The following is a 23400-nucleotide window of genomic DNA, read 5'->3' on the forward strand; positions in this document are numbered from 1 at the left end:
TCAAACTAGGAGGCAAAATTGCAATGGCTCTTAGTGCTGCAGCTTTGGGGGGTTAGTTGGCCTTTGGGAACCATCCCAATGCTGACTGTTCTAAAACCCTCTTGGCCGAGAGAGTGGGGATGTAACTTGGGCAAGACACTCTCCACTATAATCAAATTCTAGCCCAAATAGTCAGAACAGCAGTTGCCTCCTCTGCTGTTCTGATGGTCATAGTCGGACACGACTAATATATATATATATATATATATATATATATATAAGCATAAGTTTTCATCATGAATAAATGTTTTTCTCATGAATACCAAAAAGCTGCATGAGAAGCAAATAAATGGCAACCGCAAACATATAATGTTGTTGAATAATGTTACTAGAGTGTACAATTCATACAGAAAGCAAACTGCCACCCAAAGAAACAAAACCTTTCATTAGAAAAATCAAGAACAAAAGCCAAATGAAAGGAAAAAGCTTCCACTAACTAGATAAAAAAAACTCTTCTTTTTTTGAAATAAAACAAGTCAACAACATCACAGGCTTGAAAATAAAAGCACACACACACATATATATATATGCAAAATTGACAGTATCAACAGCAAGATCAACAATAAGCAACTGAAATAAGTGAAAGACACACCCTTTTTTATGAAGCAACAACACCAATAACAAAAGTACTAACACACACACACACACACACACACACAAAAGAAAAACTTTCAGAGAAAGAGACAGAGGGGGACAGTGACAACTCATTCAACTGTAAATTTTACAAATACATTTCTAAACTACCGTATAATAGATGTATTAAAAATACAGCCACAACTTGTCAAACCATACTGATGATTAAAACACAAAAGCAAAATTTCTCTCTCTCTCCCTTTCTCTCAACCCCACCCCTACTCTTCACACACAGATAAAACATTCACAGACTGTTCTTGTCACACTTTCCAGAAGAAACTACCCTTAAAACGTTATTTGTGTGTGTGTGTGTGTGTGTGTTGTTGTTGTTGTTTTTATAGCAAGAAGCATACTGCCAGCAAAGCTATTCACTGGAGCCTTACGAATGCTCATATGCCAGGCATAGGAGGTGAGCTGACTTGGTGATCAATTCTTTTCCTTTCACATCAACTGGAAATGGTCTCTTTGGTGACACTGTACAAACTTATCACCTGCATTATCACCATCCAAACTAAAAAAAACCCCACCAAAACCCATTGTTTGATACCGATCACCACATTACACCCAATCTCTCTCACCCTCTGAAAAATCAAATTTCTCCAAAAGGCACAAAGCAGAACAGGTATAAATGGAAAAAAACAAAAAAACAAACTAAACCCACAACAATGATTACAATCTCATTCCAACAAGCATAAACAAGTATCTGATCAAAGTCAACAAAATCAGAAAGGCGTTAGTTATGGCACAGAAATCGTTTCCAAATTCTTCTGTTCAAAATATGACCACACAAAAAAATAAATAATTTTTAAAAAATCAAACCAAGATTACAGCACAATCTGTGGTAACCTGCATTCTTTCTTCTTCTCTTTTCTTGAGGGGAGGGGGGAGGGTTTGGGGGTAAGGGGAGGGTGCAGAGGTTTGAGGGACAACGTTGACAACCTGGCCACAGAAACCACAGGAACATGGAGACTGTGCCATATGACAGGGCCTCCTTACCAGGACTGCCCAACTAGAAAAAAAATGTTCAACCACGTTAACTGAACACAAAACTGTCACATCTGGAGAAAAAACAAATCCTGGAAAACAATACAGTTCATGACATAGTATCTCGACCATTAAGCTCTTGAAGGCAAATAAGACTAGGCTGTGCCAAGGAATGACCCATTCCAGTTAATCATATCCAAATTGCAAAATCAAATTGTGAGAAAAAAAAAAAAAAAAAAAAAAAAAAAAAAAAAAACCCAAACCTTCCAAGGCACACAATAACACATGAAAAGACAAAATGAGCAAATAACATGCAGAGTGGATAGGTAATGACCATCTCAGTGTTTACTATACCACTATCAAATTGCCGGAGCAAAACAGCAAAGAATTAAAGAACATCACAGACTGCAGAAAAGCAAGAAAAAAATTTTTCAAGGCTTCCTGGAAAAAAACAAAACAAAAGGAATGGGGAAAGCAGAAAAAGCAGACAATAGTGAAGGAGAAAAAAAACAACAAACAAAACAAAACAAGGCAGAAGCAAAATTAGCAACGGAAAAGAGGAAATTTCTACCAAAGAATTTCCAAAAGACAAGGGAAGTTATTTATACCGAAAGACAACCCCGGTATTCCCCAACAGGGGTGAGACTGGGCCAAGGAACCGGACGTCAAACACAGGAGTGGGACACCACCCCCTGCCCACCCACTGCTCAGCACTGGCACTGGAAGACTAACAGTCATGTCTCCCTGCATCCAACAAAAGTGTCCACTTCACCTGAACGAATCCTGTGAGGAGCCGGAAACTCACGATGACAAGGTGCCATGGGCTTCCTTCCGTCCGTTGAGTGATCCCAGTCAAGACCTGACTATTCTATCACTGAATAAAAGGGGGTCTGTGGAAGATACATTTAGGCGTAGATGGGTTTCTTTTAAAGAAAAAGAAAAAGAAAAGAAAAACCGGTATATTCTGGTATTTATATCCTGGAGACCATCGACACAAAGGTGCCGACTGAGCTGGCCTCCACAGCTCTCTGGGGCAAGGCGTTCCAATCCCGGATGGTATGTGGGAGAAAACCAGCCTGCATATATCTAGTTTTGCAGAAAATTTGCCCCAGCTGCTCAATGTGGGTGCGTCACTGTCGTGGTGGTGGTGGTACCAGTTTTTCTTTCAGTGAATCCATGCTTACATAATTATGCTTGATTTTATAAAGCATGGTCAGTCTGGCTGTTTGGCAGCGTTGTTGCAGGGAGGGCCATCCAAGGTCTTGTAGCATTGCTGATACGCTCGAGGTGTTTCGGTAGCGTCTCAGCACAAATCTGGCTGCTCATCTCTGGACTTCCTTGAGTAGATCAATGTCCTGTTGTTGGTAGGGACCAGCCACTGGGTAGGCAACACAGATTTTTTTTTGGGGGGGTGGGGGGGGGGGCTGGGGGGGACGGGTGCAGTGGGGGGGGAGGGGATTAGAGGTGGGGGGATGGGGGGGGGAATGTGTGTTCAAACCCCATCAGAGAAATGTATCACAACAGGATATTATCAGTATTATTATTATCGTTTTGATATTTTTTGGACTGAGACGGATCGACTGGATATCACAGTCGAGGGTCATCCACATCACAGATGTGCACTTTGCCAAAGTTGCTCCAATTTCCTGACCAGCACTGCAGGTGTCTGTGTCTGTCAGGACTGGCAGATGCCAGGAAATGGTCAGAAAGAAAGGAAGCGTAGAGCACAGCCTCATCAACATGGTCCTTGTGCAGTACTGATGGCAATGGGAAATGTTAGAAAGGAAGCTTAGAGCATCACGTAGTCCTTGTGCAGTGCTGGAAAATGTTATGAAAAGAAGCTTAGAGCATCACATGGTCCTTGTGCAGTGCTGGGAAATGTCATGAAAGGAAGTCTACAGCATCACATGGTCCTTGTGCAGTGCTGGCACTGGGAAATATTATGAAAGGAAGCTTAGAGCATCACAGAGTCCTTGTGTAGTGCTGGCACCGGGAAATGTTATGAAAGGAAGTGAAGAGCATCACATGGTCCTTGTGCAGTGCTGGCACCGGGAAATGTTATGAAAGGAAGTGAAGAGCATCACATGGTCCTTGTGCAGTGCTGGCACCGGGAAATGTTATGAAAGGAAGTGAAGAGCATCACGTGGTCCTTGTGCAGTGCTGGCACTGGGAAATATTATGAAAGGAAGCTTAGAGCATCACAGAGTCCTTGTGTAGTGCTGGCACCGGGAAATGTTATGAAAGGAAGTGAAGAGCATCACATGGTCCTTATGCAGTGCTGATGGCACCGGGAAATGTTCTGAAAGGAAGTGTAAATGGTCCTTGTGCAGTGCTGATGGCATTGGGAAATGTTATGAAAGGAAGCTTAGAGCATCACATGGTCCTTGTGTAGTGCTGGCACCGGGAAATGTTATGAAAGGAAGTGTAGAGCATCACAGAGTCCTTGTGCAGTGCTGGCACCGGGAAATATTATGAAAGGAAGTGAAGAGCATCACATGGTCCTTGTGCAGTGCTGGGAAATGTTATGAAAGGAAGCTTAGAGCATCACATGGTCCTTGCTCGTGCAGTGCTGGGAAATGTTATGAAAGGAAGCTTAGAGCATCACATGGTCCTTGTGCAGTGCTGGGAAATGTTATGAAAGGAAGTGAAGAGCATCACATGGTCCTTGTGCAGTGCTGATGGCACCGGGAAATGTTCTGAAAGGAAGTGAAGAGCATCACATGGTCCTTGTGCAGTGCTGGCACCGGGACAATGACGGACTGTGTGGGGGCTTCAGGGATGAGCGGCACGGGGGCAATGCCACAGAAACTGTGCACAAGGTGGGGCAACAACAAAGACTTCCAACAGCAACACGGATCCCTGAAGCTAACACAAAGCAGAGGAGTCGGGTGAGGGGGGTCTGGGGTGGGGGGGGGGGGAGGTGCTCATTTTTTTTGGTCCCTTCCCCCTTTAAAACATTTTCTGTAACAAAAGCACCAGTTTGTCTGCTGAATCATCTGAGTCTGTCCAACTCAGTACATCCATTTCAACCCTTTTCAATCATTCACGTCCTGAAAACAACCTCCTGAAGAAAGTTGCAAGCAATTTTACTTCCTGCTGTTAATAAAAACTTCTGCATCGTAGAACTCAATATAATGATATTAACTAAGCACATCAAGCACAGACCTCACTCAATGTACATACTCTTACCTTACTTTTTGGTTTACAAAGCATTGTGGCTTTGTTATCTGCTGCCTTTCTTTCTTTTTTTTTCCCTTTCAAAATTTTTTAAAAATACAATTCTACAGCCTTCAGTCAAATGAACACTGTTAAAAAAAAAACCCAGTTCATCAACTTGCTTAACTCTCTCCATACGAACGGCGAAAGAGACAACGTTAACAGCGTTTCACCCCAATTACCATCATCAAAATATTGCAAGCGGAAGGCTCTTATACTGAAGAGGTGAATGTTGACAAAGAATGCCAAAATTCTGACGACGGAAGCTAAAGGTTGGATTATTCAGACACCCACTGGACATCCGAGGGGTCTGTGTAGAGGAGAAGAGTGGACTGACCATACTGAGTGAGTTAATCAGAATCCAGTCTGCTTGCCCTGCTTTCAGTCCGTTCCGCCATTTTGCCGTGTATTTTACTTTAAAACAATGATCATTTCACCTCCTGATTTCTCTCCTTTCACACCATAAATTTATCCACAACTCAAGCACTGCTCCTTTATCATGGCGTAAGAGCGAACTGCGATCACATTCTGTCGGAATTTTGTGTAATACGAGATTTGGTTTCAATGGCCAAACATGAAGCATGTTGTTGAATCGAGCAGTGGTAAGACTGAAGTGTTGTTCAGCATGATTGTGAATGTTTATTGGGATCAACAATGTTGTCATATATTGAGTTTGTAGTAAAAGGTGGCCCCAAGTGGTGGCCAGAATTCAGTTTTCAGATGTATGCAGCCACAGGGGAAAAAAAAAAAAAAAAAAAAGAAAACAAGAGAGGCAAGGCCTTCAAGACTCACTTGTAATAAATTAAGTCCCCTAGCATTAATTACAGAGTAATTTCCCTTTTTTACACTCTGCACCAAAACGTTTGCAAAATAAATAAAAATTCCATGCTTAGCAAAAGAAGTTCCTGTTTGAACAAAAAATGATAATAATGACTTCTCTTGTTGTGTCAGAATAAGAGGTCAAAGTGCCAAGTTCAGAGAATACAAAAAATATAAATATAACAGTAAATGCAGTTTGCATATAATTAGGCTTCTTTTTTATTTTTTTGTGCCCATCCCAGAGGTGCAATATTGTTTTAAACAAGATGACTGGAAAGAACTGAATTTTTCCTATTTTTATGCCAAATTTGGTGTCAACTGACAAAGTATTTGCAGAGAAAATGTCAATGTTAAAGTTTACCACGGACACACACACACACAGACACACGGACACACACACACACAAAGACACACAGACAACCGAACACCGGGTTAAAACATAGACTCACTCTGTTTACACAAGTGAGTCAAAAAGTAGCGCATAATAGGCAGAAAATTGTGACTACACTGATTCACAATTGCCACAGAGTAACCACCCTCTTGATTCCCCTGTGAAATACATGATCACTAAAGAAAAGGTCAATACGCAACCATCATTCAATTGTCATTACACAATCAGAATTCAAATTCCCATAAAAGTTTCTAACAAAGCAGCGAGGAAATGACACAGCATTCCAAAAAAAATATCACAACACAACATTACAACACGGCGCACTTTCCTGACAAAGAGCCAGCTTCCACCACTGTGGAAACAGCTTCACCCGATCAGCTGCACGCACCATGTAGCCCACACATCATCCCTCACCCACACTTCCTGCGACGCGTTCACGCTGACCCGCCTTTAGTCCCTGCTCGTGCTGAGCTCCCTATCCCCACCACCTCCCTCCATCCCCCCCACCCCACCCCCACCCCATCGCCATCCCTTTCCCCATCTTCAGGTTGTCTGGAGGTCCCTGGTCACTTCCAGTCCTCTGCCAACACGGCCGTTGTGTCAGCGTGCTGGGTGCCGGCTCCTCTCAAACCACCCTCAGCGGCAGAGCTGTGATCTGCACACAGGGCCAGCACCAAGTTCATCATTCTGCCTCAACAAGGACAGCACCAAGCTCATCATTCTGCCTCAACAGGCACAGCACCAAGTTCACCATTCTGCCTAAACAGGCACAGCACCAAGTTCATCATTCTGCCTCAACAGGGACAGCACCAAGTTCACCATTCTGCCTCAACAGGGCCAGCACCAAGTTCATCGTTCTGCCTCAACATGGACAGCACCAAGTTCATCATTCTGCCTCAACAAACTCAACAGGGACAGCACCAAGTTCATTGTTCTGCCTCAACATGGACAGCACCAAGTTCATCATTCTGCCTCAACAAACTCAACAGGGACAGCATCAAGTTCATCATTCTGCCTCAACAGGGACAGCACCAAGTTCATCATTCTGCCTCAACAGGGACAGCACCAAGTTCATCATTCTGCCTCAACAGGGACAGCACCAAGTTCATCATTCTGCCTCAACAGGGACAGCACCAAGTTCATCATTCTGCCTCAACAGGGACAGCACCAAGTTCATCATTCTGCCTCAACAGGGACAGCACCAAGTTCATCCTACACACCCAACAGAGACAGCACCAAGTTCATCATTCTGCCTCAACAAACTCAACAGGGACAGCACCAAGTTCATTGTTCTGCCTCAACAGGGACAGCTCCAAGTTCATCATTCTGCCTCAACAGGGACAGCACCAAGTTCATCATTCTGCCTCAACACACCCAACTGAGACAGCACCAAGTTCATCATTCTGCCTCAACACACCCAACAGGGACAGCTCCAAGTTCATCATTCTGCCTCAACAGGGACAGCACCAAGTTCATCATTCTGCCTCAACACACCCAACAGGGACAGCTCCAAGTTCATCATTCTGCCTCAACACACCCAACAGGGACAGCTCCAAGTTCATCATTCTGCCTCAACACACCCAACAGGGCCAGCTCCAAGTTCATCATTCTGCCTCAACACACCCAACTGAGACAGCACCAAGTTCATCATTCTGCCTCAACACACCCAACAGGGACAGCTCCAAGTTCATCATTCTGCCTCAACAGGGACAGCACCAAGTTCATCATTCTGCCTCAACACACCCAACAGGGACAGCTCCAAGTTCATCATTCTGCCTCAACACACCCAACAGGGCCAGCTCCAAGTTCATCATTCTGCCTCAACACACCCAACTGAGACAGCACCAAGTTCATCATTCTGCCTCAACACACCCAACAGGGACAGCTCCAAGTACAGTCTGCCTCAACACACCCAACAGGGCCAGCACCAAGTTCATCATTCTGCCTCAACACACCCAACTGAGACAGCACCAAGTTCATCATTCTGCCTCAACACACCCAACAGGGACAGCTCCAAGTTCATCATTCTGCCTCAACACACCCAACAGGGCCAGCTCCAAGTTCATCATTCTGCCTCAACAGGGCCAGCACCAAGTTCATCATTCTGCCTCAACACACCCAACAGGGACAGCTCCAAGTTCATCATTCTGCCTCAACAGGGACAGCACCAAGTTCATCATTCTGCCTCAACAGGGACAGCACCAAGTTCATCATTCTGCCTCAACAGAGACAGCACCAAGTTCATCATTCTGCCTCAACACACCCAACAGGGCCAGCACCAAGTTCATCATTCTGCCTCAACAGGGCCAGCACCAAGTTCATCATTCTGCCTCAACAGGGCCAGCACCAAGTTCATCATTCTGCCTCAACAGGGACAGCTCCAAGTTCATCATTCTGCCTCAACACACCCAACAGGGACAGCTCCAAGTTCATCATTCTGCCTCAACAGGGCCAGCACCAAGTTCATCATTCTGCCTCAACAGGGCCAGCACCAAGTTCATCATTCTGCCTCAACACACCCAACAGGGACAGCACCAAGTTCATCATTCTGCCTCAACACACCCAACAGGGACGACAATGCCAGCCAAAAGACCATGCGCACACATCAGTACACGCTGACTCCACCCAACAAGCCAGGTTCTTTACTTGTTTCGTCGCCGTCTTCTCACTGCACGACCACCATCATGTTGCCGTATTACAGGATCTTTAACGCACGCATCTCATCTTGTGTGTGGTGTGTACCATACACACATACACACAAGGTGCAGGCACTACCAAGTCTGCAGGTATGTAGACCAGAAGATCAAAACAATTTCTATCCTTCAACCCACCCAACAGGCAGTGTCAAGATCCGAACCCAAGACCTTCACCGTCACACTGGCAAAAAGACTGAAACGATTCCCATCCTTGACCCAACAGGCACGTCTAAGGTCCGAACCCAAGACTCTCTTAGTCACGCTGACAGTCCCAACACCAACCGCTATGCTACTGTGCACTCTCCACACAACAAACAGCTTTCAAAAAGTTGTGTCAAGGGAACAGTTCACAAAGGCTAACAAGGCCAAGAATGTCCTGTCGGTAAAAAGCAGCCATGAGTTTCAACTTGTTGTCCCTACGGAGCGGGCAGTCAGAAACACACGTCCCTGAGAACCAGTGTCCACATCAACACTACATCAGTCTGTTTTCATCCTACATGGACGTTCAACTGTGCTTCCACCTAGCTTGCAATGAGCTCACACAAACTATGTTACAGCTCATGATCTGAAACCAAATGATTCTTCAGCTTCTATGACTCTGTGTGTGCTATGCATGTGTGTGTGAGTGTGTGAGTGTGAGTGTGTGTGTGTGTGTGTGTGTGTGTGTGTGTGTGTGTGTGTGTGTGTGTGTGTGTGCATGCATGCATGCATGTGTGTGTATACATGTGTGTGACAGTGGCGAGGAGAGTGTGGTGTAGTGTGGTGTGGTGTGGTGTGGTTGGTGTGTGTGTGTGTGTGTGTGTGTGTGTGTGTGTGTGTGTGTGTGTGTGTGTGTGTGTGTGTGTGTGTGTGTGCGTGCGTGTATGCATGCACATGCACATGCCGAGGGGTGTACAGGTGTACGTGCATTGTCTTATGTGTTGGGTGGTGTGGTGTTGTGGTATGTGGTAGTATCAGATATGGTTGTGTGTGTGTGCCCACATGTGTGCTATGCATCTTGTGTGCGAATTTGCGCACATGCGCGCAGGTGCCAGTCTCTGTGTGTTCACTAACAAGAGGAACAAAAACACACACACACACACACACACACACACACACAAAAACCTGCCAGTCACCAAACAAATGACCCACCTTTCTGTAAGGCCCAAAGACATCAAAGAAGGCAAAACATGGCTGGGACACTGTCGTGCCAGCCTCCCCCTGGTGCTCTCCGTTGATGTAGAGGTGAAGACGCTGACGGTCATCCAGCATCACTCCCACACGGCTTCCCTTGGGCAGGTCCGGTAGCTTCTGTCCCACATTTGTGTTCGTCTGCAATTTGTCATTGTCTTGATGAACACACAACCAGGCAAACAGTGGACAACTGCCAGCATTTACCACAGTAATCTTGAAATCTTTTAATTCAAGTACCAGCAGGGCGATCAGCTTCATCGGTTAAAAATGGAATTATGCTTTGGTTTTCTGAGAAGAGCAGCTTTATTTTACTGTTTTTCAAGTATTGAATTTAGACAGAATGAAACCTGGTTTTAATTAATCCGTCTATACCCTGAAACTGGTGAAGCAAAAACAGTGGGGAACTGCATGGACCTCAACCATGTGCATTCATTACAAGTTTACTATACCTTTTATCATAAAGATTTTTTTAAAGCATCAAAAACAACAACCAAAAAAAAAAAAAAAGAAGAAAAGAAAAGAAGAGACTGGATAAAAAGCGAGTCAACATCATATGCCCAAGGCCCAGACTTATCTTCCAGTCTGCGGACTGTTACACTGACTTCTTTCAGCAACACCTCTCCTTTAACGGAAGAAATCTAACATACTCATCAAGAAATATTATGCACACCTTCTTTTACCCCACTCATTCTTACAAAATCGTTCACATGTATGAAGACACAAACACAAAGATACACACAAATACGCATACGAAAATACAACACACACACACAGACTCACAAAAACACTCACAAAAACACACATACATATATACACATATGATATGGAACACACACACACACACACACACACACACACATTCACACCACACACACACACACCACACAGAAATACACACACATACACAAACCACACAGATACACAGACACACCCACACCCACATGAATCCCACACTCCACTGACCCGTACACCATGATCTTCCACATTAGTTTCACTGAAAACAACAGCTGATGTCCAACCCCCAGCATTGGTGGGCAAGGTCATGCTGCCTGGATCGACAGTGGTGGCTCCAACCCTCATGTAGTTCCTGTTGTATGCACCTCTCTCATCTAAATGAACCTGTCAAATCATCATGCATCACTTGACAATGTGGTGTCCTTAACAACAACAACAACAACAATCAACATTACTATACCCCAAACAATAACAACGCCGTCATTATCAGTCCTCATTCTCAGTGTAACACACACAAAAAAAACAAAAAACAAGAGATATTGTTTTTATTGGTTTATCATCAGTAACACTACAGTAACAGTCTGCATGATAAGTTTAACACAGAAAGATCAGTTATAGTCCTCTGTAACATGAAAACACCAGTAACAGTCGTCATCATCAGTGTAACATAAAAAACACCAATGGTGAATAACAATCCTCATAATCAGTGCAACAAAAAAAAACAGTAACAGTCAGTCTCTGTGCAATGCAAAATCATCATTCACAGTCATTATCAGTGTAACATAAAAACACCAGTAACAGTCCAAATTATCAGTGAAACAACAAAATAGACAAATAGAAAAAATACAAGAGAGGCAAGGCCTTCAAGACTCACTTGTGATACACTTAAAAAAAAAAAAAAAATCTGATTGTCAAAATGTGTTCTGTATTTGTTATTATAAAGCTTCGGGTTAAAACAAAAAGAAAAAAAAAAGTCCTAACAGCAGATTCAAACCCTGTGTGTTCGGGTGAGAAGAAACTGTCTTACCCATTACACTATCATGGCTCCTTAACTGACGTTCAAAAATATATCCTTTAAACATGCTTTTTTAAAGGGCGATAAATTGATTATTGCGGTATTCGCAGTGAGAACGCTGTTTAAATCATATCAAGGGCAATTAAAATTCTTTTTAAGTCTGCGGTAAAGGAGACGTGGCTATCGCTGCAATCACACTGCAACATTTAGCCGTTTTCTCTGGATCTAGATAGATGTACAAGTTTAGTTACACCCGGTTGACACGGTCGATTCAATTTCTCTTTTATGTTCATTCTAGTTTATAGTTTTAAAGTGGATATGAAAATTGAGTATTTTGTTAAACTAATAACATGTAGAGCCAAGTACAAGTACTTCTAAACGTTGTATGAAGTGAAAAGGACTTCATTTAGAGAAAGGGCAAGACTGGAAATTTTTACGTTTCATCAATTCAAGAATTTTAACTCTTATGGTTTATTATTTTTAACTGTGAATTCCGACTGATTCTGTGGATATTTTTATGACAGTTTGGGGCATAATCCAGTAAGTGATGAGGCGTTCACAAATCTTTCTCTGAATAAATATTTAACGGTCTCCTTCTCCAACTTTCCATCACATGTTATCGTGTATTGTCCATTGAATATAGGATTTAATGGGCAGGTCAACAACTTGAAACAAAATGGCGTCGTTCGCGTTCGCAAAGAATATGAGCACGCGCTTTGAATATGTATAAATATGTGTACGCAATTGATTTTTGCCCATGACCTTCAGGGCTCACCCAAGTCCACTCGTCATATTGATTTTAGTATTTTCCGAGAAAGACCACTTGGATGAATGAACATACTGAAAGCCCTGTACAATAAGAGTAAAACACACAAGCTTTTTATGTATTGAGTATAATTTCAAAATGTAATGTTTAAGATGAGAAAGATCAGTTTAAAGCAAATTAATCCCCCAAGCATTAATTACAGATTAATTTCCCTTTTTTACTATCTGCACCAAAGACATGCAAAATAAATATAACTTCCATGCTTAGCAAAAGAAGTTCCTGTTTGAACAAAAAATGATAAAAATGACTGCCCTTGTTGTTGTTGTGTCAGGATATCAGATCAAAGTGCCAAGTTTAGAGAATAAAAAACATATAACAGTAAATCCAGTTTGCATATAATTTGGCTTCTTTTTTTTAATTTTTTTGTGCCCATCCCAGAGGTGCAATATTGTTTTAAACAAGATGACTGGAAAGAACTGAATTTTTCCTATTTTTATGCCAAATTTGATGTCAACTGACCAAGCATTTGCAGAGAAAATGTCAATGTTAAAGTTTACCACGGACACACAGACACACACACACACAGACAAATGAACACCAGGTTAAAACATACTCACTTTGTTTACACAAGTGAGTCAAAAATTAGTCCTCATTATCAGTGTAACAAAAAACAAAAAAACCACCACAAGTAACAGTCTTGATAGTCATTATCAGTGTAACACAAAAAACACCAGTAACAGTCCTTAATCAGTGTAACACAAAACACCAGTAACAGTTGTCACTGTCAGTGTAACAAAAAATAGTAGCAGTCCTCATTGTCAGTGCAACATAAAAACCAGTAACAGTCCTCATTACCAATGTAACAACAACAAAAAAAAAAAAAAGAAGAAAAAAACAAACACAAATCACCAGTAACATTCCTCATTATCAGTGTAACACAAAAACACCAGTAACAGCCCTCATTATCAGTGTAACACAAAAACACCAATAACAGCCTTCATTATCAGTGTAACACAAAAAACACCAGTAACAGTCGTCATTATCAGTGTAACACAAAAAACACCAGTAACAGCCCTCATCATCAGTGCACACAAAAAACAGCAGTAACAGCCCTCATCATCAGTGAAACACAAAAAACACCAGTAACAGCCCTCATTATCAGTGTAACAAAAAAACACCAGTAACAGTCCTCATTATCAGTGTTAACACAAAAAACACCAGTAACAGTCTTCATTATCAGTGTTAACACAAAAAACACCAGTAACGGTCCTCATTATCAGTATAACACAAAAAACACCAGTAACAGCCCTCATTATCAGTGTAACACAAAAACACCAGTAACAGCCCACATTATCAGTGTAACACAAAAACACCAGTAGCAGCCCTCATTATCAGTGTAACATAAAAATACCAGTAACAGCCCTCATTATCAGTGTAACACAAAAAAACGCCAGTAACAGTCCTCATTATCAGTGTTAACACAAAAAACACCAGTAACAGCCCTCATTATCAGTGTTAACACAAAAAACACCAGTAACAGTCCTCATTATCAGTGTTAACACAAAAAACACCAGTAACAGCCCTCATTATCAGTGTAACAAAAAACACCAGTAGCAGCCCTCATTATCAGTGTAACACAAAAACACCAATAACAGCCTTCATTATCAGTGTAACATAGAAACACCAGTAACAGCCCTCATTATCAGTGTAACACAAAAACACCAGTAACAGCCCTCATTATCAGTGTAACAAAAAAACACCAGTAACAGCACTCATTATCAGTGTAACAAAAAAACACCAGTAACACTAACAGCCCTCATTATCAGTGTAACACAAAAACACCAGTAACAGTCCTCATTATCAGTGTAACACACACACACACAAATCCAGTGTAGATGGTAGCAACTGGCTTCGGAGTTGGTCTTTTGTCACTGAACGACTTAAATTTCAGATCATTCACTGATATGCATTCCTGTCCATGCAAAAATTTATCAGATATGTCAATACTGCTACTGTCAATTGCAGCGCATCAGTTCCATCCGAAAATTTCTGTCCATTGACGCAACATCTAGACTTGTCATTTCTCTCATTCTCTCTCGCCTTGACTACTGTAACTCTCTATTTTCTGGTTTGCCTGCTTCATCCATTCAGTCCCTTCAGCGCATACAAAACTCTGCTGCCCGACTCGTCCTCAGAAAGAAAAGATCTGAGCATATCACTCCTCTTTTGCAACATCTCCACTGGCTCCCTGTTCCACACAGAATAAAGTACAAGATCAGCACTCTATGTTATAAATGTATTCACAAATCAGCCCCTTCCTATCTATGTGGCTGCCTTCACCTCTACACTCCATGTCGCTCACTACGATCAGCTTCGGATCCACTCTGTTTACGCATACCCAGATTCAAACACTCCACTGTTGGCCGCCGTTCTTTCTCTGTCTCTGGACCTTGCAATTGGAATGAACTTCCTCTTTCACTTCGTCAAGTCTCCACACTCAGCTCTTTTGAGCCTGGCCTTAAAACCCACCTCTTCCCAATATAGCCTCCCTCCCTGCCTTTCCCTTGTCTTCAGTTTCTCCAGTTTTAGAGTTATGCATGCATGTGAATGACTGGTGCGAAAGCGCTTTGATTTGTCTCTGCACAAGATTCAGCACTATATAAATACCATTATTATTATTATTGTCAAATTTGCATTCTTTTTGTTTTTTTGTTTTTATCATTAGAAAATCAATGTGCAAAGTAACAAAACAAACAAACACAAAGCAAAAAAACAAATCAACCTCCCCTCCTGCCCCCAGAACACATGCCTGTCACACATCCAAAGTCAAGGTGTGGAGTAATCAAGCAGGAGATGCATGCACATAGATACATACATGCATACATACAAAACACACAATGTATGCACACACATGCACACACACACACGCACACACACACACGGCACATACTCGCTCGTACGAACGCACGCATGCAAGCACTGACAAAGGAACACGTATCGCCACAATGTGAATACATATGTACAAACACCACCATGTTCTGCAAACATCCATTGAAGTCTCAATCCGTTCTCACCTAACTACACCCTGTGAGTCTCCTTTCAACACAACAATGGAGAAGTAGCTTTTACAAACACTGGATTCTGCATGTGAGACAGCCATGCCTGCTTGATGCCTGAATGATGAAAGAAAGTGCACAGTACAGCTCTGGTTCAGTGGTCCCCAACCTAAAAGGACATCCATAGCAGCAGTATCAATCATCCCTATCATCACTGAACGCACAAAACAGAAATCTGAAGCACCTAAATTTAAAGTTTGAAGAAAAAAAAAAGGCTAATGAAGGGGCACCAAACTTCTTGCAAAACAGTCACTTAGTCGATATAATTTTTTTTTATCATATCTTTCTGTATTCTTTAGCCTGTCTTTGCATTTTGTGTTCATACACAAACCTTTGACTGAAACTTTGTACGTCCATGATATTCTGTGAAACTGACCAAGTCATCTCCAAGAAACAGTGTGCCAGCTTCAAATCATATGATTCTGCAAAGAAACTGTTACCTCTTTGGCCAAATGAAATGGCCACTCAGCATTTTCAGCCTTTCAAGAACATTTAGGCTTTTGTAGAGGGAGGTCGATGTAAATAAGTCAAATTCTGTAAACCAAGCAGCTTCTACCTATATCTGTCCCACAGTAGAAATTGCCACTCCAGCATCGGTAAACACAGCCACAGCAAAAAGTGCAATGCCCAGCAGTGACTACATTTCTGGTGCAGCCATCGTCTCTAGAGACAAGGATGCTGATGATGATGATATAAAATATTGTTGCATACATAATACCATTACTTATTTAGTTAGTGTTATATTATCATATAGAACAGAAGTTGTTATAATAGAGTAAAAGAAAGGTAGATGAAGCAAAGGTTTTCATGACTTCCAAAGACAAATAACAATGTTCACACAAGTTGTCTTACTTCATACAGAAGGTGTGGTTTCATGGGCTGAATGGATACCACGATGCCTCCATTGCTACCCTTTCCTCTCCTCTCTGCCGTCTGGCGGTCGTTGCTCAGGACAATGTTGACTCCGGTGTTTGGGTGAATTGAAACACTGACATCTGAGGATGTGAAAACAATCAAGCAGTCAAAGATCAAGTGGGAGGTTATTTTGAGTTTTGTTTCAGCTTTGTTGTGGTTTGTTTCAGTTTAAACGGGTATTTTATCATCACTCACGACGCCTACAATATACTGGTGTTGACAAAGCAAATGTGATTTTATAAGGACATGCAGTTACTGAGACATACAGAAACTGGGAGAGACTGTGTGTATGCGTGTGCAAGAGAGAGAGAGAGAAAGAGAGAAAGAGACAAAGAGAATGAGAGAGAGACACACAGACACAGACATAGCGGGTGAGGCAACAACAGGCAACAGGACCTTGGTGTTGCCCAAACTGATAATCCTGTCAGTACATGTATGTGGTGTTTCAAGACTAATTAACAAACAATAAAACTTTGTACATTGATCACTTCAACGCCAACCGCGCTGGCATTTACTGATTTAGCTCTGCAAACAACATTCTATAGGGAAAACAACGAAAATGCATCCACGTACATTGCATCAAATTGGTGTGGAGTGACGGCCTAGAGGTAACGCGTCTGCCTAGGAAGCGAGAGAATCTGAGCGCGCCGGTACGAATCATGGCTCAGCCACCGATATTTTCTCCCCCTCCACTAGACCTTGAGTGGTGGTCTGGACACTAGTCATTCGGATGAGATTGAGATCATTGATTGATTGATGTGGATACTTATATAGCGCCTATTCTCGGTCAGAGACCAAGCTCTAAGCACTTCACATACACAGGGTCACTTGCACCATAGGCTGTCTACCTGGGTAGAGCCGACTGACGGCTGCCACTGGGCGCTCATCATTGGTTTCCTGTGTCATTCAGATTTCAGGCACACACACTGAGGTCCCGTGTGCAGTATGCACTTTGCACACATAAAAGAACCCACGGCAACAAAAGGGTTGTTCCTGGCAAAATTCTGTAGAAAAATCCACTTTGATAGAAAAAACAAATAAAACTGCACGCAGGAAAAAATACTGGAATTGTTCACTTCAAACTTGGTCTGGGGGCAAAGGTTGGTCATTGTTCTATTGGTAGGACACTGGCTGCAGCTGTGAAGCTTTGTTACAATGTGAAAAACGGTCTTGTTAACATGACCCTTGATGCCGAATAAATCCGCCTATGGCAGTTGTCTGTCGAGTCAACTTTAGTCACCTATGGCAGTGAACGAGTTAAACAAAAATTTGAAAATCAACAACCTGACACCCATCTGTCAAGTAAAATCGCTGCTAGCCACAAAGTTGGTCTGGAGCAAACTGACTCATTTCGTGGTGGAGCATCACATATATTATATAAATTATGAGGTTTTAAAGAAAAAGACTATTAATGTGTATATATCTATATCTATCTAGCTGTCTGTATATATATATCCATCACAACAACAATTTTATCATTTAAATGATTAAGTGTGGTGTTCCAGTTGAACACTGCATGCAGCTTTTTCACTGCCATCCAAACAACAATCATGCAAACACGCATGACATATATAAGCTAAACAAAGCAATCAGCTATTCAGCAATTCTTCTTGTGACAGCAGTTCCCACCTGAACATGACAGCAAGCAGACCACTTCCATGAGGTAGCCCTGTAGCAGTCCAGGTGCCATGTCCACTTCTACCGTCCTCAGCCCCTCCTCCACCATCCCCCTACTTTTTACGAGTACAGTACCCACCTCCCCCCTCACCCTACTTCTTACTGTACCTCACCTCAAGCGGCCACCACTTTGATCAAACGCCATGCGATGACCGCTATATTTTATCATTATCATCACATCACCTCATCCACCACTTCTTTTTTCAGTTTCACCCAATGGGGAAAGTAACAAGAGAAAGAAACAGACTGAGGGAGAGACAGGGAATGAAAAGCACAGACCTTTGCAACGACATTAGCAGGCATGATCTTGACCACGTCCTGAGCCAGTTCAGCCAGAGCCTTCTCCACACTGGACACAGCCTCCGATCTGATCGCAGCGGTTGCCGTCTTGACGACCTTGCCATCTGCTGGCCGCAAAGGGCTCTTGACAAGGTCAGACACACGCTTCTTCATAGCAACAGCCATCTGACCCAGGTCACCTGAAGGAGCCATAGGCTTTCCTCGTTCAGCAACTGTTCTGTGTGTTGTGAGAGCTCCTCGTTCTTGCAACAGATGCGTTCGGCAATCCTGCGCAGACTGCCTGCTTTCAGTGAACGCCCTCACAGTCGACTCCTTCGCTTGCTGTCGACTAATCTTGAGGGAAGCCTCCAGCCCATCAAAGGTCTTGTCCAACTTGGCCAGAGCAGCCTCCATCTGGCTGTCTGTCTCCTGGATGAAGTCATCCAGCTCCTGGACTGCTTCATTCAGCTTGGTCTCCTGGGCACTCAGCGTTTCCACCAGTCCTGAAAACACTTCTTGTGTTTCAGAGGCTGTCTCCTTCAGATCCTTCACCTCAGGACAGTTCCGATGTTTGGTCGATGAACACAACCAGCAGATGGACTCCTGGTGTGTCGAACAGTACAGCTGGGAGCGCTCACTGGGGTGCCCCTGGCAAGGAGAGGAATAGTTGGCCACCAGCTGTTCTGCTGTCAGAGACGCCAGACTTTCCACGGCATGGTGGCGTGTTGATGACAGCCTGCCGTGCATGGCCGTACAGGAGGAGCAGAGGAAGTCATGACAATGAAGGCACAAGGACGTGGCAGCCTGTGTCACGCACGACTGACATGTGTGGTCTTTCTGCAGCAGCTTTTCGCACTCAACCCATATCCGCATTGTCTCATCGGTGGGGAAAGAGTCCACAACACATTCCAGGCTTTGGTCTGGGTGGCTCTGGTCGCTGATGATGGCACGGCGGCAGAGAGGGCACAGCGCTTCCTGTTTGGAGGTCAACCAGGACAGCAAGCAGTGGCGGCACAGCACATGGCCGCAGAATATCAGCTTGGGGATGGTGAATGGCTCATGGCAAATGCTACACTCCCAGTCTTTTACCTGAGGTTCTGCTGCGGTCGCCATGGCTGCTGCTGGTGCACAATCTGTAAAGAAGACATGGTTCCAGTTTCAGAAGTGTCACTGCGTTCGGACAAATCCGTATATGCTACACCACATCTGCAAGGCAGATGCCAGACCAGCAACATAACCCAACATGCTTAGTCACGCCTTGAGTGCGTGCTTATTATTATTTTTGTGTACCTATCGGAATGGATTTCTTCAACTGAATTTTGCCAGAGGACAATACTTTCATTGCCATGGGTTCTTTTTCTGTGTGCTAAGTGTGTGCTACACACGGGACCTCGGTTTAATTTCACATCTGAACGACCACATGTTCAGTTTGATTTTCCAGTCAAACTTGGGAGAAAGGGCAAGAGACATGGAAGAGCGACTGGTTAATTCGTCTGCTCATCAGAGTTTAGCCCAGGTTTTGTTCAGAACACAGTGGGTCATTTGACCAGTTTGCCACAAAATCAACAGGTCATTTTCAAAATTAATGGGTCAGGAAAAACAGCCCCTTATTCCTCCCCATTGACGTCTGCCAGTTTTGCAATGGTACTTTGTCTCTCAAGGTCTGACTAAGCGCGTTGGGTCATGCTGCTGGTCAGGCATCTGCTTGGCAGATGTGGTGTAGTGTATATGGATTTGTTTAAACGCAGTGACGCCTCCTTGAGCTACTGATAGTGATACTTTAATACTCTTTATAGTGACTATAGTTTTTGGCATGAAAACTGGTTTAAATGTGTGTGTGTGTGTATGTGTGAGCACGCACGAGTGTGTGTGTGTATTAGAGAGAGAGAGAGGAGAGACACAGAGAGAGACACGATAAATATGCCAATGTTTACTGTGGAAGCACTGCTCGACCTAAGTACAACAATTTTCTTTTAAAAGGATAATCATAGGACAGGCATATTATATGTCAAGTGAACTAACAAGTAGACAAAGGAGAAAAATAAAAGACAGGCAGACTAGCAGGTAGAAAAGGCTTCTTCTCTGAAGGAGAAAGAAAAGGTTTTATCAGTCACATAAATATATACAGCAATGGTTAAAGAAAAGCTTGCATTGATGGAACAGGGTCTGCAAGCGACCCTGTGAACAGTGCTCTGCCCCCTACCCCCTTGCACTGTGGGCCAACTGGGTCACTGCTAACCTCATTGATACTGAAAGGGAACATGAAGTGAGTGTGCATGACACAGGCAGGAGTTGCAACTGAAGGACATGTACACACACACACACACACACACACACACACAATTATAATGTTAAATGAACTGCCATCAGAATTTGATAGTCTGACAGTCTGTTCAATTTCATTTAAAAAAAAGTATGAGTTATGTATACTTCCTGGCAGAAGTTTACACGCTATAATTTTTTGTTATTCATTACCCTCAGCATCCCAAAACTGCCAGGGGAATAGGAAGCAGAAGTAAAAAATACGGCGGATCATAGTTTGCACAGGACAGGAATGTCAGACCCCTGCCGGAGTCTGCACTAGTGTGTCACGGTTAAGTATGTGTAATTAAATAATGTTTGGCACTGCATGAAGAGGCTAAAACAACAACAACAACAACAACAACAACAACACACACACACACACACACACACACACACACACACACAAAGAAAAAAACTTGAGAGCTAACAAAATTACCAGAGGAAAAAAAGGACGCAGAAAGATGGGATATAAGTGATGTTCCACTTTAGCATCCTTTACCCTGTCGCCCTATCTTGCAAATCATTCACTGATGTATCATTTTGACAGCGGTCAAAATCCAAACTTCGGCTGACGGGTCGAAGTACATGCACACACCCCCCGGAACTGAAGTTGACCACTATAACTTTCTTATTCTTGTGACAAACTCGTTGGTTTAAATAATTCTTACGCAAACCATCAAAAACTGGGGAAAAATCACCTACTTGCTGCACTTTAGCAATAAACAAATTTATATACAAATAATCCTTTCTATGACTACAAATACAAACGTGACAACCAAGGAGTCTCGAAAATGGTCTTGAACAAGGAAGTAAAATCTTAATCATTTTGACACAACAAAAGAAGAAAAGAGACATAACGCACTTATATTTGCCATATTTGCTTCGAAAATACTTCACAGTAACGATAATTTTCACACACAAAAAAGAGAAGAAAGAATGAAAGAACGAAAGAACACTTACAACACAATCAATGCACAAAGTTGACAAACAGTTGTCACAGGCCCAAGGGCCTCTGACATTGCGTCTGCGCACAATTGGCTACACACCCCTGTTTCAAAATGCAGTATCCAGACAGCTATGTTCGGAACTATGTAGTAACTGTCACTATGTGTAAAATGATGATACTGCCGTTGCTACTGTCGTCGTACAGGTTCATGGAAAATGCTGTTGTTGCTGTCCTCGTCGGCGCTGCTGTTGTTGAGGTTGCTTTATTACATATATATTGTTACCAGTAGCAGATCTAATGACCTGACCTGACCATCTCCTGGGATGGAGTGATTGGAAAGCACGGTGTGGGCCACTGCAACCCAAATGGATTGCTTTTGCTTCAGACCTGTGCAGAGCACGAACTGCTGATAACGAACACAGTTTTCTGCCTCCCTACCCGTAACAGGACGTCATGGATGCACCCAAGCTCAAAGCATTGGCATCTCATCGATTACGTCATCGTCAGGAAAAGGGATAGGCAAGATGTACGTGTAACAAAGACCATGTGCGGCGCCGAGTGTTGGACAGACCATCGCCTTGTAGTCTCGAAGTTGAATATTCGAATCCAGCCCAAGAGACGCCCCCAAGGCCAGAAGGCTCCAAAACGGCTCAACATCGCTAAGCTGAATAACATCACCATCAAACAGTCCTTTGTGGAACTGCTGGAAGATCGTCTGGAATCCGCCTCTCTGGACAACCAGAATGTGGAGTCTGACTGGAGGACCCTGTGTGAGCTGATCTATAGTACAGCTTCAGAGACCCTGGGACCCATGACCAGAAAGCACAAAGACTGGTTTGATGAAAACTGTAATGAAATCAAGCAGCTTCTGGATGAGAAACGCCGTCTGCATCAAGCCTACCTGAGCAACCCAAAGTCCACATCAAAAAAGGATGCGTACGATGCCATCCGCAGGACTGTTCAGCAAAAGTTACGCCAGATGCAGGATAAGTGGCTGAGTGACAAAGCTGATGAGATCCAGGGATATGCTGACAGGCACGATATGAAGAGGTTCTATGATGCCTTAAAAGAAGTCTACGGCCCCACATCCTCAGGATCATCCCCTCTCCTCAGTGCAGATGGGAATACCTTGATCACCGAGAAGGAGAAAATTCTCGAACGCTGGGCTGAGCACTTCAACAGTGTCTTAAATCGCCCTTCCTCCATAAATGATGAAGCCATAGACCGTCTCCCACAAGTCCCCATCAACGAAGCACTGGACGATCCGCCAACACTTCTTGAGACCCAGAAAGCAATCCGTCTGCTATCTAGTGGCAAAGCACCTGGCTCAGACTCCATACCAGCAGAGGTCTACAAGGATGGAGGCATTGTGCTGACTGAGAAGCTCCATCAGCTGTACTCACTCATGTGGAAAGAAGAGACGATCCCCCAGGATTTCAAAGATGCATCTATCATTCACTTGTACAAGCGAAAGGGGAACCGGCAAGCCTGTGATAACCATCGGGGCATTTCCTTGCTCTCCATCGCAGGCAAAATACTTGCCAGGATCCTACTAAACCGCCTCACAGCACACCTTGACCAAGGTCATTTGCCTGAGAGCCAATGTGGATTCCGGAAAGAGCGCGGAACCACCGACATGGTGTTTGCTGCAAGGCAGCTGCAAGAGAAATGTCAGGAGCAAAATGTTGATCTGTTC

The 23400-nt window shown here is 43.4% G+C and overlaps 2 protein-coding genes across 2 annotated transcripts; both read right to left on the reverse strand.

Moving 5' to 3' along the window:
- Positions 1-452: 452 nt before the first annotated feature.
- Positions 453-18224, reverse strand: LOC143275780 (neuralized-like protein 4). Its single transcript, XM_076580059.1, has 5 exons — positions 18128-18224; positions 16436-16578; positions 10915-11070; positions 9910-10089; positions 453-6737 (listed from the first exon to the last, which is right to left on the reverse strand). Exons 1-5 carry the CDS (start codon positions 18222-18224, stop codon positions 6708-6710), a joined length of 606 nt encoding a protein of 201 aa, XP_076436174.1. The 3' UTR covers positions 453-6707.
- Positions 18225-18334: 110 nt separating this feature from the next.
- LOC143276006 (protein meiotic P26-like) lies at positions 18335-21797 on the reverse strand. The gene is made up of 2 exons (XM_076580372.1): positions 21719-21797; positions 18335-19587 (listed from the first exon to the last, which is right to left on the reverse strand). Exon 2 carries the CDS (start codon positions 19565-19567, stop codon positions 18350-18352), a length of 1218 nt encoding a protein of 405 aa, XP_076436487.1. The 5' UTR covers positions 19568-19587; positions 21719-21797; the 3' UTR covers positions 18335-18349.
- Between the last annotated feature and the right edge of the window lie 1603 nt (positions 21798-23400).

This window comes from Babylonia areolata, chromosome 31 (genome assembly GCF_041734735.1).
Source record: "Babylonia areolata isolate BAREFJ2019XMU chromosome 31, ASM4173473v1, whole genome shotgun sequence".
NCBI lineage: Eukaryota > Metazoa > Mollusca > Gastropoda > Neogastropoda > Buccinidae > Babylonia > Babylonia areolata.

Bases quoted from the DNA above. Each gene is read 5' to 3' on its own strand.
- LOC143275780 (XM_076580059.1), bottom strand. From the start codon at position 18,224: ATGGTGGAGGAGGGGCTGAGGACGGTAGAAGTGGACATGGCACCTGGA. The intron at 11,071-16,435 runs GTAAGACAACTT...ATGATTTGACAG, and splicing joins AACCACACCTTCTGTATGAA to GTTCATTTAGATGAGAGAGG. The intron at 10,090-10,914 runs GTCAGTGGAGTG...GACAAATTGCAG, and splicing joins TGGAAGATCATGGTGTACGG to ACGAACACAAATGTGGGACA.
- LOC143276006 (XM_076580372.1), bottom strand. From the start codon at position 19,567: ATGGCGACCGCAGCAGAACCTCAGGTAAAAGACTGGGAGTGTAGCATT.